The following is a 17,831-nucleotide window of genomic DNA, read 5'->3' as shown; positions in this document are numbered from 1 at the left end:
TTGAAAGGACTGCTGTAAATTTTATGAACATTTTTGGAGCTGGAATTATTGTTTATATTCCTGAGGAAGGGAATATAAACAATGTATTTGTGTTAGGTTGTTGGGGTTTTTTTAATTACAATAGATCACAGAGTAACTGAAATTAATCATGATAGTAATTTAATTTTTCCTGAATAAAAAACTCACGTCATAACTGCAAGTCCTTTTTTGCCATGTTTTAAAGCCAGTTGTGAGGCTGTTTGTCTTGAGGTTATCTTAAACCTACCTGTGAAAAATTATCTTCAGTGTTAATAAGCACACCACACACAGAAGAATACAATGCTCTCCACTGTCACAAAAACAGTTATCACAGAAAGAGAAATAAAAGAGCTGGGAGAAAACTATATAAAACAATAAAACCTACCTAGGTATAAAATCTGACTGGTTGGAGATAGTGGTCAGCTCATAAATCTGTGAGTTGGACTTTATGGACAGAGCAATCAAGCTCTTGCTGGAGTTCAGAGACCTTGCAGTAGCTGAGGTGATATGATCTGCATATGGGGCTTCCAGCACCACAGAGAACTGGTTCCCTTCCGAGTTCCAAGCATACAGTGATGTTGTGTCCTCACCAGACAGGAGGATGTGAACTACATTGAGCAAGGAGGAAGAAAAAAAAAATAAATTCCATGATACAGTTAAAAGTTCTCCTTCTGATGCCACAAATGTCCTCGGTAGTCCAATGATTACAGCAACTTTTAAAGTCTGATAAACTAACACCAAAAAAGAGCACATATATTTCTGCAATGCCAGTGTTATAAACTAGGATTTGAACAAATGTTGTAATTTAAGTCTTACCTAACCCTGAAGGAGGCATGAAAACATGGATGTTTCTTACAGCGCAGACTGGAAGACTCTGAAAGTGTCTAAAGGTAGACTGCCCTGTCTCCCAGATGAAAATTTCAGAAGAATTTCCAGATTCTACAAAGGAGCAAAATGACAAAATTTACATTATTTATCTGCCTGTTAAACTGCACACTCAGTGGCCATTCAAAAGTCAGAATTTGGCAGCTTTAATTACGACGTGAGACCAATTTTCATATTTTCCTTTGTACTTGGTGCATAAACGCCACAGTATGACTGATCTTCATGGGATGATTCATCTGCTGACATCAAGGGCTTTTCTGCACACAGTCACATATAAGAACGCTGATTGCCAGCATTCAACAGCCAATTGCAAAGAAACCTATGGACTGCAACTTTTACATAGACATAGTCATAAAACAATGCCTAAAATGTCATGCTTGCAATAAAAAACACATGTACCTTGCTGACCAATGATCTTTGCATATCACAAAGCTCAGGAAAGCTTAGAAAGGGTGCAGTCAACAGCTAGATGAATAGAGTTATTATTTCTTATTGCTCTTGGGAAAATTTTTCATTAGTTACATAAGTATTTGAGAAAAAAACACAATACTTTTATTTTCTGAGGGACCTAAAACAGAGACTACTTTGATAAAATGCTTACCAGTGAACTGTCACTCCCCAGTTGGACTCTAATCCTTATCTAAACACTTTTACCCCAAATGCCTTTCCTACCAAACAAGCCAACATATACTTAACAAACTCAGTGTCTGTCTTCTAAATACCTTTTGAAATAATTAAATATATATCAGATCCAGAAATCCAGGCCTCCATGAGTTTTATTTCTTTTTCTGGTAATTGATGAAGATTCCTAAACTCGTTATTCAACCACTGGTACAAGAGCATGTTCTGGCTGGTGTTTGACAAAGAAACTAATAGGTACATAACACCTCCTCTAGGAAACAAGACTACATTCAGAGCTCCGAAAACTGGAAGTTGATGATGCAGCACAAATATGTCTTTATTCCAGTGGTAAACCTGTGGAAATATGAAATATCTTTTTCATTATACATTCATAATTAACACCAAGAGAAGATAAATTGTTATGATGAAAAACTGGGAAGACTTATAGTGAACCGAATTCCTTATTTCTAAGGTGGACCCTAAATTAAGGTAGAAGCACACTGGTAAGTAACTACCTTACTGCAAGCAGCTATGCCTGTTCTTAGGATGAATAGGTTTATGGTCAGAAGTTATTTCTGTTCTTATAGCTGTTTTACATATTAGATTTCAAATCAGAAATAACACTATCAATAAAACCAAATCAAATGTAAATTATATGTAATTGTAGAGAGTACTGCTACATTTAAACAAGTCTAGAATTTGAAGTCTTATAAATCCATAATAGAAACATAAGTAATTTTTCAGAAATATATACTTAGGTATTTTTATATTCATATTTCAAACTCAACACTAACCAAACTGCCCACATCAAAGCCAGGAAAGAGAAGTATATTCTTACCTGGATGGAACTGGAACTGGTTGTGGGACTCACAAAAATCAAATAGTCTTCTTCATCCACAGCAAAGTGTTTCACATGTCTGGTATCCAGAATAGAAAGAGTCTGTATCTGTGAGGGAAATATTACAATTGTGTTTGGAAGCCACTTCAAAGTTTATATATATATATATATATATATATATATATATATATATATATATGCACGTATTTTTAAAAACTGCAAAATTGCATATAAAAGTGTATATAAAAATATATAAAAACATATATGTAATTCTACAATTAAAAAAAACGTATATATATGTGGGGTTAATTTAGAAAATTAATATAACTAATCATATATTGTTCAGAAAATGTTCTATGACTTGATTGCTCTGCAATCTCTTTCCTCACTTGCCAGGTCATTTTTCCCCACCCCCCAAAATATAAATGTACAGCAGTAACAACCAGCTGTCAAAACTTACATCACTTAAGTCATGCAGGGTGTTAGGGCCCCAAACTAGCCAAGCATAGAGTGCTCTTTTCCTGAAACATTGCTGGACTGGAGAGCATCCCGATGTCCTTTCCAACCCCATTATTTTATGATTTTATTGAGTAAAACAGATTTACCTTCAACAGTCTGCGCCCAGGCATGAATGCATACACAGTGTTGTTGGAAGCTCCCTGTGTGGCTCCTCCGTGAGTAATCACGAGGTAGGGAGCGGCACGGATTTGGAAAGACACACAGCTCTTAGGATTCCACATACTGAAATTCTGAGAGAGGAATAAAAAAGTAGAACTGAGACTTAAATTCTTTGTTAAGTAGCATGCTTGGTGTTTGCAAGCAAACATTTACCTCGACAGGAACAAAAACTCCTTTCCACTGGTAGACAGTAGAAAACGTAGCTGGAGGCGTACGCAACAGAACACCATACAGGATCTCTCCTGATGTAAAGAAACACCAGCTAGACGCTGATTCTTCCACAAAACTTTGCAAGACAGACAGGACACCAATATTGCCCCCTGCAATATAGCAAAAGAAAGTATTATTTATTCTTGAGGTCTTTTTCAATGCCATTTGCATGATTTACTTGCCATAACCAGACATAGTATCAGAAATGTTGAAGTTGTCTCTAAATAGTTGGTATAATGTTACAGAACTGAGGATGTAGTGAGAGTTAAGCAATAAATGTATTCCTCATAAATTACAATTGCATATGGAATACGCATAGGCAATTTGAGTCTGACTGATTCAGTTTGGAATTTAGCTAGTGAGAAAATTAGCTAGATAGCAAGTAGTAAATAAAGTGACGACGAACCTAAAAAATGTGTAAGTTTGTCCTCCTTCTCGCCCTCACCACAACAAGCAGTCCTGGCACAGAGATTCTTAAACTGCCTAAGCTGTTTGACTGGCTTACAGGAAAAAGCACTGTGCTGTCAGAACTAAACTCCCAGAGCTAAACCCCCAATCCCACACACAGATCAGAGGAGCTGCTGAGCCAGACAGGGTATTCACCCCTGCTCAAAATCAGGTATTTCCTTTTTTGACTTGTTAGTTTCAGTCTGGATTAGTGAGCAGCTGGTAGTGATCAGTACTGGAACACAAACTGCGAACGGGAACAAGCAGGCAGAGATGGAAGGATATCCTCCTTCAGTGGCAGTGCTAACTTGGACCAGTTTAAAGCGCTCATGAAATTACAGCCTGAGACTCTCACAAATTCATCTCGGCTGGCACACTGCGGGATACGATAGAAAATGTGGTGCCATTTTTTCAGACTGAGGCTTTGTCAGGCACAGGTAAAGTGTGTCTCTTATACTGTGTTAGAAAAGTCCGAAGTTAGAAGTAGTAAAGACCATATTCTAGTTAAAAAAAAAAAAAAAAAAAAAAAAGTCTAGTGACAATAATGTTCATATTAGCAGGAAGATGATTATTGAAACTGGCAGAAGTGGCTGATGACAAAATGCCTCTTAAGCAGCTGAGCTCTTAGATCTAATGAGTCGTGACGTGCTTAGAAAAATATTAATTAATTTGATGAAGTCTGAATACATGAATTTATATTCCAAAGTTACATCTCCCGTATCTTTGGCTAGTCTCTTGCTATCTCCACTCTGACAAAAGCAGCGGGCACTCTCTATAAAGTGAACGTACTGATGCCAAACGCGGTATCCGACAACGTCTCCCACTCAACGCTCACAGACACGTTGAGACCATTACTCCGTGAAACTTTCAAATAAACCGTTGTGTTGGCTTCTTCAATTATGAGGAAATTTGTCCTAAATGTGAGAGTTGTGAAAATAAAGACGAAATGTATTATTTTTATAGTATATGAATGAGATTCTTATGGTAAAATTCCAGCGCAGAATATACAACAGAAATAAAAAGAAAATATGAAGAACTGTTTTTTTCTATCTGACAGACTGATAGCTACATTAATTAAGGTTATCCAATGCTTCTTACCACAAGACCTTAGCAAAATCATAGGAAATTAAAAAAAAATCCTGAACCAGCCTGAAATTTAACACACCAGCTGTATGACTTAAGCTGAATGATTTTTGAAAATGTCATTCCATATGGTTCATTTGCTTCTGAAAAACAGCCCTGAGTGAAAGTGTATTTTACACAAGCTTAAAAACAAAAATAAATTACTAAATGTATGACTTGTTGGGCCCTGATTGAGGTTTGGAGCTCTTCACATGGGTTACTATTAGTGGAATGTTAAGGGACTGATAAAGTACTATTTTGTGAAAAAATCCATAGAGAAATTGACATGTCTAATGATGACTCGTCCATTTTAAGTGCTTTTCTGTTTTTTGGTTGTTTTGTTGTTTTTTTTTTTTTACATAGCAGTAACAGCATTTGGCAGATAGTGTACTTTTCAAAATTACAAATGTTTTACAATTGGATTGCTGAATTTCTTTAAAGGGATTCATCAAAAACAGAAGTGTAGAGAGACACCATCTGTACCGAACATGAAAAAGCTCCTTTTGACTGAATCGGTGTTTAGTACCTATTTGTAACTGGATAGATGCTGAAGAGCCCTAGTGGCGCCTGGTTCTGTAATACTGTAATCATAGTTTGCACTCTTGTGCCTAGTCTGGCTCCTCCAGTTGGATTGAACAGGGTGACAATAAAGTGCTCATCCATTTCTGGTTCTTCATCCAGTATTGCAGTAATATGCAGTGTCTGACAAGAAAACAAGAACAGAAAGTTGTTGAGACTCGGAAGCTAACGATGACACCACCCTGTTTCCACTCTTTCACTGCACACCTTTGGACAGCACAGAAGGAGAACAGCAGTGCTTGAAACTGGAGAGGACAGAAGTGAGGCAAGGAGAGTTCAGGCTGAGGTTCTAAAGTCACCCATCTGGTGAACTTCATTGGTGCAACATTAAGATGAGCATACCTTTTTTTTTTTTTTTTTTTTTTCCTCCCCTCTCTCCTCCTAAGACTCCCTGAAATGTAACAGTTTGTAATATTTTTTCACGCTTTGGTTCTCTACTTATTCCACGCACTCCTTGGTAATTCATAGTCTCCGTGCAGCTACCTGATCCCCTCAGCTCAGTCAAGTTGGTTTTAATTTACTTTGGCTGGCAGCTACACTAGCTCCAGGCAACAGGGTAATTCCACTACTGTGCTGGGAAGAAAGAAGGAAGAAAGGCAAGAACAGAGGGATATTTTGAAATATTCTCTCTCTTCTTGATGCTTCCTTCCCTCTACTGCACCACTATGGATGAGAATAGGGCTCTCTCAGGGTGGTTTCAAATTAGCAGAGAATCATCTAGAAAGAGGTAGGTGTTTTCACTATCATTTGGGGCTCATTGTCATACTTTCAACTGCCCAAACTGGCAAAAGTTACAGAGGTGCACAGCACTTTGCTATAGGAAAAAAAAAAAAAAGAGATGGATCTGGAACTCAGCTGGAGATTACAATCTTTTACATGCCTGATTACTTCCACAATAAACCAGATTCAGACATTGTTTTAAGAAGTCTTTGACTTCCTGCAGATCTGCTACACTAGCCATCAGTGTAGTTCCAAATGCACGTTGGGTTTGGAAATTGAAAAACAGTGTTTCCAGAAAGGTTTGGTTCAGATTCTACCCCACTAGCCATAATATGGTAACCTGTTACTGAGCCTAGCTTCACTGACAAAATAAAATAAAAATATATTTAAAAATAAAAATAAAATAAAATAAAATAAAATAAAATAAAATAAAATAAAAATGCTTCCATTAAACTTCAGAAGGGTCAGGATATGACAAACTTAAGCTACATCATTTTCTAGCTGATATTCTTGTGGGGATAGTAGAGTGAGCTTAATACTCCTAGAAGAACAAGTCATTTTCTATTCCTAAGCCTCTGAGAGCTGTTCACTTTCTGCATTCGTTGCAGCACACTGCTCAGTTCAGACCAGCTGAAGCATCTCATTACAAAATGGGATTTTTACTTCAACCTTAACTATTCATGATTGTAAATTGTCACTTCATTTTTAAGTCTGTGTTTCAGCTACATGTTGAATACATATAAAGAAATGTCCCCATCCTTACAAAAATATTATATAACCATTACATTATTTTCACTTTACCTTAACTGTTACAAAGAGAGAAATACCTACAGAAAAGCACATTTAATTTTTATGCACTCCCACAACTCAATTTGTTCTGAAAATAAAGGAAAACATAAGAAAAAAAATAAATGCAAGAAAAGACACAGACATTTCTGAAATCTTTCAAAATTTCAAAAAAGCTTTCTTCACTTCTTTGCTAATAACTATCATATTACCTTGAATCTGACTCCCTCTTCCAGCACAATATATCCTTGGGAAGGGGTCAAATCCACTGATGGCTCTGAAGAATTAATTTCACTTACAAGATACTGAACAGTCACGGTGCCAAATATCCCCTGAGGAGGCTCTCTAATAATATTTAATACTGCAACACTTTCCATCAAATGGAGAGCTGTTTGCTCTCTTAGGAAGAAGTGATCGCTGTTATTGAAAGACAAAACTCCATGGCCATCATCATTGGCAAGTATAGTAATTGTGGCTTTTGAGAAATAAATAATGGAAATATTCTTTAATTAACATAGTAAAATAAAATTGTACATATATACAAAAAAACCCACATATAAACACAAATCCATTCTTCCTTTAGTGTATATATAATGCTTTTACATCCATGATTATTACTTGAAGAGAGTATGTATGTACTTTACTTTATCTGGGAAGATTACTAGACAGAAAGTATCAAGACCCTCTTATTAAAAAGCTCACTTTTGCAAGTTTTGATTCCTTATTTTACATATTATCTTGTTTACTGAATAGATGTCATAGGGATGTTTAAGAACCTTCTAAAGGAGTATAAACATCTACCATAGCAGGAAAATGGCGTTTTCTGAAATATGATTATTCAGAAGAATGACATTAAAATGACTGCCACACAGTTCCAAAGAATGAGAACATCAAAACTTAAGTTTTACCTGTTGCATTCTCCCCTAATTCCAGTCCCAGAGAGGGATTTGTTAGAATTAACTGGAACTTCTCATCACCTTCAGGAATATCATCATCAAAAATCATAACAACAACGGATTTATTCCTTTCTCCATCAGCAAAAAAAAGAGTCTAGTGTTGAAACACAGAAAGCATTGAATACTTAACAGCTGTTAATACACACAGAATTTTTCAACTAAGTTAAACAGAATTGTCTTAAATAGGAAGGAAAAGGAGGAAAGAATAGCTATGATCTTGATGTCCCTTGTAAATCGATTGAAATAGAAGTAAAAAAGTTTAGCACATTGCAGAATGAGGATGAGCAAGAGCAATTTACTTTGAAAGTTCTGCTGCAAAAAATATGAAACCTTATATGAAATAGTATATGCTCTTTTCTACTCAAAAATTGTATTTGAGATGTCTGAAATTTTACAACTGTCTTATATTTTAAAAATACTTCAGTATTTAAAAAGAAATAAATGAAAAGATGATGACTAATTTTATCTCACTCTATTCAGATGACCAAAGAAACTGAAACAAGCTGAAAAATCTAGCTTCATTACTGATCATTCTGCAGAATACACAGGGGGCATTCTGTTGAGGAAGTTGAAGGAACGAAAAGGATTAAATTTAGAATTTGCTCTTACCCTGGAGGTCACACTAAAATCCAAACCCAGCTGTGCCTCCAAATTTTGGGCATAAAAAAACACAGAGACATTGCCATATGATCCCCTGTTTCGGTATGCCATTATTGTCAGGTTCCCGTGAGATTCGTTAACTTCAAAACTAAAACAAAAAGCAAGAAAAATTCTCAGTGCTCTTTCGATTTAGATGGTACATAGTTGTTATATTTTCACTTCAAATCATTCCCTCTGCTTTATAAGAACAAGGCATCCTTACAGTACCAACATCATTACAATCGCTTAATACAACCTTTCTACCTTTGTTTCTCATCTACATGGAATTAAGCTATAGGAAGTTGTGCTTTTTTCCTGATTATTAGTGTCAGATTAAGCCTGCCTATGTTCATGGATGCCTTCTTCCTAGCTCCTGGAAATTAATCAGAGAAAAAGATGTGGGAGATGCCAGGGGATGCTTCCATGGATGTGGGGGCCTGGAAAACTGGATGGAGGCTGGAGAAGTGAGCCAAGTTCACAATATAAAAGGACAGGAGTGAAAGTAAATACACGGTAGCCAAAGATTTCTGAATAAACATACTGTAAATGTTGCTTTTCAGTGTCGGAATTATCTTACACTTTCCAGTTCTACTTAATTGAGTTATGCTTTGCCATCTCAAAGATCTGGACCTATTTCTAATAGGAATTTTACTGTTAACTGAAAATTAATATAATTGGGCAACCTAAATCACTAACTGACACAGTGAGTTCTTCAAGAAGTCAAGACTTACTTGGTACTTTCCCATTCTATTACTCCGCTTACTCCATCATTAGCATCAATAATGATTTGAGAAGCTAAACCTTCCACATCTAAAATAGAAAACAGAATGACAAAAATGAGAGAACAATAAAGTCCCTCTTCAGGATTTTTGAGAATAACAGAAGCATTTCTTAAATATCTACTAATTTTGTACAAGAAATACATCAATTTCTGTTTCCAAAATGTGGAAGAGAAAATGGTAGTGGGCAAGATAATTGGAAAAGCTCAAAGAAAAATCTGTCCTTACTATCTTGCTATGTGAACGGCAACACTGTGCCTTGAATTAGCACTGTTGCATTTATTAATGCATACAAAAAAGACTAAAGAAAATTTAGACAGCAAAACATAGCACAGAAAAATTAGGAAATACCAAAAGCAAGATTTGTCATGGGATCTTAATTTATCTTCACTGTGTGTGTTTATTATGATGACATTCAACATTTTGCAGACTGTGCCATTCTGAATAGGGGAGGGAAAATAAGTAAGAAAGAATAAATGATCCAATATTTCATCTCCTATTCATGTTTCAGTGCCAGATCATAAACCTTACTTGCACACACCCCAGATTCTGCTACAAATACAGGATTATTGATTTCTTTTTAGGCTCTTTATTAGTACTTTATTATATGCAGTACTGTAATATTATGTTGCTTCATAAAGATGTATCTTCACAATAACTCTGAAAGATTACTGTATGAATTGCACTGTGAGACATTGAATAGATTAATGCCAGAAATGTCCACTAATTTCAGAGAACACAACCTGGCAGTCAGAACTTGATTCTTCTAAGGAAATAGTGACTTAATTTGTTCAGACAACAGCACTGCATGCCTACCTTAATTTACATCAACTTACTTTTAATAAGACTTAAATAAAGGAAAGAATGACAAGTTCTACAACCAAACTGACTTCACTGAGTCTCTAGTAAATACACTTATTTAGATCCATTGGAAAGACTTCTACCAATTCAGATAAAACCGAGTAAAAGGTCATTGTCATGAATCCAAAGTGATCACCATGAGGTCGTGATGAAAATCATCAGTAGCTGGAAAACCTCTACACAAACAACAGAAATGTTCTTGAGGTTTAGAAATCCAGGGGGAGTGACTACAGGCTCTTCAGCTGCACTCCTAACCTGCATTTTTCCCTTCTGTGTGAGTCAGATCAGTTCACCCAGGGTCTGTAAAACTTCGCTTTCAACATCAGACCCCTTATTTCATGTCTGGCATCTTTCCCTGCCCCAATGCCCCCAGTCCTCCTTCCCCAGTTTAGATTTTTCTTGTATCAATTAAGTTTATTCTGTTTTCCTTCATTATTCTCAGCTGTTGATCATTTTTTCTTTTTTTTTTAATTCCTTGCACTTTTGAGTCAGGCTCGCTCTTCCAGCTTTTCTAGAAGATGGAAGCGAGAGGAGAATGGAGAAAACAACACAATCATCTTTACCCTCGCTGTTTCTGCTGCTTGTCAGTGAAACCTCCGATGAGAAATAAAGGTGACTTCAGTTCAGTGCGTTCAACTCTACGCCACAGACATACCAGACTCGCTCCAGATACTGCATGCCATTGGCCATGACAGGAACAGCACGTGCAATATATTCCATACGTGCGGGGCTGACCATGTGCCTGTATCATGTGCGGAACACCCTCTCTTTTGATATAAGACACTTCCTAGAAATACTTCAGGTATCTCGTATAGGCTATGGAATTGCTGAAGATCTAATCCTAAACAAATGCACGGCACCAACGAGGAGTTAAAGTGTCACTCATAACAAATGAAAAAATATCAAGGGGGGAAACAAGGTTAGAAAACAGTCTGATAACAGAATTTGTAGTGACATTTTTACAGTGACGACAGGCTTTTGCCTCATGGATTAAAACTATCATTTGTTCATCCTAAGGACATTTAACCCAATGCAGATATGACAGCAGGGCTGGACAGTCAGGATTCAAGAGACTGACAACCCGTTACGACAGAAGGTGAGACTATACAACACTCAGCACAGTTTAGTACAGAAAAATAATTGTACTTATACGTTCCTCTTTTTATGGTTTAGATTTTAGACTTGACTAATCACAGCTCAGTCTCTACAAATCAGCAATGAGTCTTGCAAGTTACCTTTCAATCTGTAACGAATTAACTCTGTCACTTCTACAGGCATGCAAAGAAAAGGGAAAAGAGTCAAAGAAGATGTTAGAAATAAGCAGTATATCTCTCTCCAGTACCACAGCATAATCCAACTGTCTTTAAAGCCAATGGCAGCTATGCTACTGAATTCAGAAGCAGAATGAAGAGCTAACTAAGCAAATGATAAATGAGATTCACTGGAAGAGTAGAAAAATCATAGGATATGGCTCCTAAAAGTAAATCTGATAAAGAGTAATATAAAGAGACTTTTAAAAGAGTGAACAAAGTAATCACATAAAGAAATTTTTTAGACAATTTTGTTTCCATTATGTGCTTGGAAATGAAAATCAGATTAACACACTCCCAATAAAACTTTTCAGATAATTGTGCTCTCCAACTGTTAATTACTAACTCCTTCATGAAAATTGCCTTATCATTTTTACAGAGCTTAAAAAAGTAAGCAGCAAGTGTAATAGTGAAAATGTTTGATATTCTACATTGTTTCTTTCGAAATACCCTGTCTTATACTGGCATAGCTGGCAAGAAAGTGGAATAATGAGTAATATAATCTGCATGCAATTTGTATAAAAGAAAAACCAAAGATAATTCTGTGTAAGTTGTTTTACCCAGCCTAGGAGGGGATGAAGTTGAATGATTCATGATGAGTTCCACTGCGGTTAAATTAACCAAGAAGAATTCTTGCACCTCTGGTACATCATCCTGCAAAACACAAATTCAGTACATCCCCTTTCCTTTTTCCTTTAAGAAACTGTCACAGAAGTCACTAAAAAGCAACACGATAAAAGTCTCTAATATTATAGCCAGACTAGAATTGCTTTATTTTTCCATTTTCCTGAAATACTTTTATTGGGTGTAAAATTGATTACCTTGAATGAATTATGAAGTAAGACATTACATTTCATGAAAAAGAGTCCGTGGTGACACTAAACCGTTTTTGTGAATAAATTTCTGCCCAATTTGAAAGGCATAAACCCCAACCACTGAGAAAGTAAGAGCCTGGTAGTAAACAATTAATAACGGTATCCTGAATATCAGATAGTAAAGTCTTAATGAGACAAGTAAACTTCATTTATGCATAGGTAGAGCTTCTTTCTCTTATTTGTCCTTCTGTGATTTTAATGTTAAGATAAAAATTGTCCTTGTAAATGACAATGAAATCTATCACTTCAAATAATATACAGGTTGCAAGCTTTACATTCCAAAATATTCCTCTTCTGATGTCATACAGATCAGTATAGAATGAAAGGGTTTAGAGTTTACCTCTAGAATAGTAACATTTATGGCAGCTGATGTTTCTCCTTCTTCCAAGGTCAGTGAGCCAGAAACAGCTATATAATCAGCTCCTGGTTCAGCCAGGGCCCCTTCTGTCTGATTGCTTAAAGTGAGCAATCCTGGAACTGTGGCATACGTAACGTTGATAGCACCTGTTCAATTTGTGACAAAAAAACCCAAACAAACAACAACACAACAATCTTTTTCAATTCTTATGTAACACTCACTGGAATAGACAAAGAAAAGATATCAAATGCTCATCCATAAAATGAAAAGCCTAACTGTAAAACAGAAGGATTAGAAGATTAATCTGGAGCCAATGGACCTTTGTTACTCTTTTTAATGTGCTTTCAGTCCAGCCTTTGATGATTTGTCCAGCATCAGAGGACTCAAAAAGCATTAGGACCAAATGTATTCAGATATTTGAGGTGCCGTGGACTGCAAATGTTACATGGCTGAAGTACTACCTGGGACATCTAATTTATTATTAATATCAGGTTTGGTGCCAAGGGAAGTAGAATGTTTCAGGAACGACTGATACCTAAGAAAGGCACTAAAGGCAGTGCTGGAAAATAACGGTTTAATAAATCTAGTCTCCTTCCCAGGCACATTAACATAGACTTCAATAAAGAATAAAAATTAGGGGACACATTGATATATTTTACCAAGGGAAAAAATTAGACAATTTTTTTATAATAAAGCCATGTCTCACTGATTTGCCAGGGTAAATCAAGTTGCAAATTTAAAGAGAGTCATCCTGGAGATAAAATGACAGAGGAAATTCAAAGCTAGTCTGTATGAAATAAAATATAGAGTATAAAAGAATCTCAGCTTTAATAAATAATGATGGACTTTAATTTAAGTAAGAGATCTTATATTTATTATGGCTTATCTTAAAGCATTAGTTTCCTGAGTAGTGCTCCAAAAGTAAATTAGATACTGATTGATATTAAAAAAGAAATGGGTAAACATAAATGTCATTAAAATGCCTCTACAAATCTGTGGTGTGTCCAGATATTGAATATTCATTGTAAATGGTCACTTCACTTCCAAACAGATACAACAAAGGAAACTAAGAGGAATTACCAGTGAGGTCTAAATATAGTCCAAAAAAGTAAATAGGAAATGATTACTCATGTTATCTCACAATGTAAGTTGAAAATCTCGGGCAACAAACACAAAAAATATTTTGCACACAGCACATTAATGAATTCTGAAATTAAGCAGCACAATTTTATGGATGTTGATAGACAAATTGATTTTGAAAGGAATAAGAAATTCTCAGAGGAGACATAAACTGAATTCAGTGATCTGAATGCAACTTTTACCATGGGACATTCCTAAACTCCCAACTTCTGGAAGTTTAGAGAAGAAATATGTGAGAATGATCATTCCATAAAAGCTCATTTTCTCATATGTTTTTTATTTCTTCTGGAGGACTAACACTTTGAGACAGACTCATTAGACATAAAGCTAGTAACCCTAACATCCTACTAGCTACGTCACAGCTCCCAGACTCCTTGCTGTGGAAATGAGGGCTATGGCTCCAGTTTTAACTAATACTTAGTTTCTAAGCCTGCAGTAAGAAGCCTAGAAATTCTGAAGATAACAACTGTATCCAATATCTTTCAAAATTTCCAGCCTTCCTGTCATGGCTTTCATTTGCCTAAAAATTACGAAAACAGAACTTCTTTTCTTTTGGAGTTGTTATACAAACCTAGAGATCCAAATTCTCTGTTAATAAAAAGCTGAACCGTTTTGTTTTCCTCTGGAATTAAAACTACCCTGGATGGGGAAGCAAAATTCAAGACTCCATGTGGTTCATCGCTAGCTTCTACTGTCAGAACAGCTTCATATCCTTGACTATCCAAAACAGCAGCACCTGAAGAAGAGACTCCTGCAAAAGAATAAATGGACTACAGTGAATCAAGTGTTATCAACTGATTTATTTTTATATTGCTGCTGCTATTACATCCAAATGACAGTAACAGTGAAAATCAAATTAAACCTAACACATGGTGTGCTCTCTGAAGTTTATGGATGGTGTGGAGTGCATACATGTTTACATTCAATAACAAATACAGGAACACACAATCACAACAGAAATTGTATACATACAAAGTATAGAGACACAAAAATGTATTAAGAAATGAGAAAACTAAACGGGCCAGTGCCAAATACCAATTTCCCTAAAATTTTATTTGAAAGGAAAGCAAAAGTTTTCCCAGGAATTAACTCCGAAAGTTAAAATTATATTCAACTTCTCAATGATTCCATTAAGGAATTACTCCCTTTTCCAAGTTTTGCCTTGGTAAATAATTGTTGGCGTATTAATTTATGCTTATCCTGATGGATTACAAGATTACAAGAGCCAACCAATGGTTGTGGCAAGTTGGTAAGGCAACACAACGTATGTCAAGTTAGTTTGGTGTTTGGACGTTAATTTCAGTTTAACAAAGGGTCTTTCAGACGGATGTAATTTCATGCTTCTTTTTTCATTATAATTTGAATGGCAAGAATAAAATATTCTGACCTCCTGGAATTTAGAGACAAATCAGAAAGTCAGCTTGCGGCATGACAAGTTTGCTTTAAAAGATAAAAATATCTGCTTATTTCATGGCAGCTGTATCCAGAACACATTAGTAAGTTCAAGTTTGTATTCAGTTAAAGGGAAGAAAATAACCACTGAATTAAACAGGTAGAGTCAAATAAGGTTTAACATCAATTAAAGAAAACTGCAAAGACACTGTGGGGTTTGTTTATACATATATATATATGTACACACACACACATATGCACACATAAAGATCAAGCCTGTTTCAAGAAAACATGAAGGAACTTTGTATAGTTCACACCAGCTGCAGAATGCTTAGTCCTATACTTCCAAAATCTAACACATATGAAAATATTACACTACTAAGTGGTAGTTTTAGGATATAGCAGGCTGTAGTTCTGCCCTTACCTTCTGTTTTGATGTTGTATAGGATGATCTGGTATTCTTCTTTTTCTTCAGGAATGTGGTCATCCAGCAAGTGAACGTACAGTGTTGCATTCAGTGTCTCCTGTTTATTTTATTGATAAACCCATTAGTCATTATTCTATAAAATGCAAGTGATACCACTGTATCAGATGTATTTTGAACATCTTCAAGAAATGTAAAGTATCAAAATCTATAAACTCTCTCCAGTTTAGAACTCCAAGAGTAGAGCAAGTAAATAATCAGATCAAGAATCAAATACTGCTATAAAAGCACGCTCATTTTCTCAGCTCGGTTCTTATTACGATATCCTTCTGTAGCCATTAGCTTTGCTTATGGACTTACCTCAGGAAAAAAGAGTATTCCAGAATAGTTTTCAAAATTTTGTTTTACGTTATGCCCAACTATCTTCCATTCAACAGTAACATTTCCCAGTCCTGGAGCAGTTCTTACAACATGGAATTGTAGTTGTTCTCCTAGGAACAGAGGATAACATGTAATATTTTGGGGTGTCCCCTCCTACACGTCAGTTATAAAAATGAGAAGCCAAAAATATGAACCACACTTAAAATAATTTTTCTGAAAGACATTAATATTTTTAATAGTGAGCTTCACAGCAGTTTTATAACACATTTGATTGTAATCCTGAAATAAAAAACCCAAACCTAAACTCTTTCCTCCTGGGTTTTGCTGGTTTTAGTTCACTCTTGAGAAGAACAATCAAAATATGAGTGAACCTGGTACAGATCAGTAACATAGAAAGTAAATGCCATCAAAACATGCACAAACAGAAGAGCAATACCTGTCTGTGAACTACAGAAAATAGTAAATGCTGCATGTACCAGCTATAACACAGTTTTCCAGCTAACGGAAAAGCAATGTACTTTCTCCTAACACTTGCAGTGTCTTGCAACTTTACATAGTTCATGGAGAAAAATGCTTGTAATCACCCATAGATTCCATTTATGTGAGTTTGAACTTAGAAATATCTGCAGTGTTAGGAAAGAAAACATCCAGAAAATGTTGATATTTAATAATTTATAATTCAGTAAATGAAAACATTCCTATTTAATAGTTTATAATTCAATTTTTTAACCATTTCTTATAATTTCTGGGATAATCAGTATCAACTGACAATGTGCACTTATAAGAAGCAATCATGGTATTTTTCACATTTGTAACATTTAACCCAGTGGGCACTTTAATTAGAAAGCATAAACTCCTTAGAAATCTTTGTAAAATTAAGAAAATTTATATAATATTAAGTATTTACATAAATCCATAAAATTTATGTAGTTTATATAGTATTATTTCAAATATGGGATGTGAAATTAACATATCACTATGAAATAGATCCGCAGGTAAAATCAGAAATATTGTGCAATACATTCACATTAGAGGGCAACTGTCTATCTAAAATATGTAAGTGTATTGCACCCAGACGTCAGCAGTGTTTTTCGAGTGCATGGAATTTGATTTTGCAGGTATGTACAGTGCTGCATTGTCTTTCAAACGCACTACATACGCAGAAATCTGTAACGCTGACTTGCTTGGAAATAAAACATGAGATTTCTTTTGCTTACTCAAGAATGAAGTAAACAAATTTTGTCAAGATGTATTTTACTGATTCAGAAACAGAAATCTGACAAACTAAGTTCCATCCCCAACTGAGTGAAAAAGTCTTTATTAGTATTGCTATAAACTGAATTGAAATTTTTTCACTGTTGAGAAATCTGGGGAAAATTCCATGTTCTGATTAGCGTTATGTACACACTCAGAAGCAACGCTATTGAGAAACATTGAGATACCTCTACAAAACTGAAAGAGAAGATGTGTTGTGTCACTTCTTATTCCATGGCATAAGGAAATGAGGAAATGAGCAGCACAGCTACTCTCTCTGATTATGTAATTTAAAGAGCATCAAGTTAGGATGCTATGTGGCTATTCTAGTATATTATATTGCTATATAATTTGTATTGTATTGCTAAAACTGCCAGGAATAATTTGAGTATTTTATAAACATGTTCTCTTTTTGGTAAGGAAATATTAGAGAAATACACGTATATTGGCTACCAATCGGAGACATATGAACAACGAATTTCAAGAGACCTTAGTATCATTAATTAAAATTTAAAATTCTGAAGTAATACAAGATTTGTATACACCTATTTTCAAATA

At 35.3% G+C, this 17,831-nt stretch overlaps 1 protein-coding gene across 8 annotated transcripts in view; it reads right to left on the bottom strand.

Annotated features, from left to right (window-relative positions):
• Positions 1 to 17,831, bottom strand: part of ADGRV1 (adhesion G protein-coupled receptor V1) — a 308,947-nt gene that overhangs the window by 205,180 nt on the left and 85,936 nt on the right. For 7 of the 8 annotated variants that reach the window (XM_074932928.1, XM_074932935.1, XM_074932934.1 and 4 more), the window contains 18 exons: positions 15,999 to 16,129; positions 15,639 to 15,738; positions 14,394 to 14,573; positions 12,665 to 12,828; positions 12,010 to 12,103; positions 11,375 to 11,407; positions 9,231 to 9,309; positions 8,470 to 8,608; positions 7,813 to 7,954; positions 7,117 to 7,379; positions 5,346 to 5,521; positions 4,487 to 4,611; positions 3,194 to 3,360; positions 2,968 to 3,111; positions 2,363 to 2,470; positions 1,626 to 1,878; positions 835 to 957; positions 404 to 626 (listed from right to left, as the gene is read on the bottom strand). In XM_074932928.1, coding sequence (XP_074789029.1) covers positions 404 to 626; positions 835 to 957; positions 1,626 to 1,878; positions 2,363 to 2,470; positions 2,968 to 3,111; positions 3,194 to 3,360; positions 4,487 to 4,611; positions 5,346 to 5,521; positions 7,117 to 7,379; positions 7,813 to 7,954; positions 8,470 to 8,608; positions 9,231 to 9,309; positions 11,375 to 11,407; positions 12,010 to 12,103; positions 12,665 to 12,828; positions 14,394 to 14,573; positions 15,639 to 15,738; positions 15,999 to 16,129 — 2,644 coding nt within the window. The remainder of the gene's footprint in view (positions 1 to 403; positions 627 to 834; positions 958 to 1,625; positions 1,879 to 2,362; positions 2,471 to 2,967; positions 3,112 to 3,193; positions 3,361 to 4,486; positions 4,612 to 5,345; positions 5,522 to 7,116; positions 7,380 to 7,812; positions 7,955 to 8,469; positions 8,609 to 9,230; positions 9,310 to 11,374; positions 11,408 to 12,009; positions 12,104 to 12,664; positions 12,829 to 14,393; positions 14,574 to 15,638; positions 15,739 to 15,998; positions 16,130 to 17,831) is intronic. The other variant, XM_074932931.1, reaches the window with a different exon arrangement.

This window comes from Athene noctua, chromosome Z (assembly GCF_965140245.1).
Source record: "Athene noctua chromosome Z, bAthNoc1.hap1.1, whole genome shotgun sequence".
Classification (NCBI taxonomy): domain Eukaryota; kingdom Metazoa; phylum Chordata; class Aves; order Strigiformes; family Strigidae; genus Athene; species Athene noctua.
Note: the sequence above shows the minus strand (reverse complement) of the source record. Positions and strands in the feature narration are given on the sequence as shown.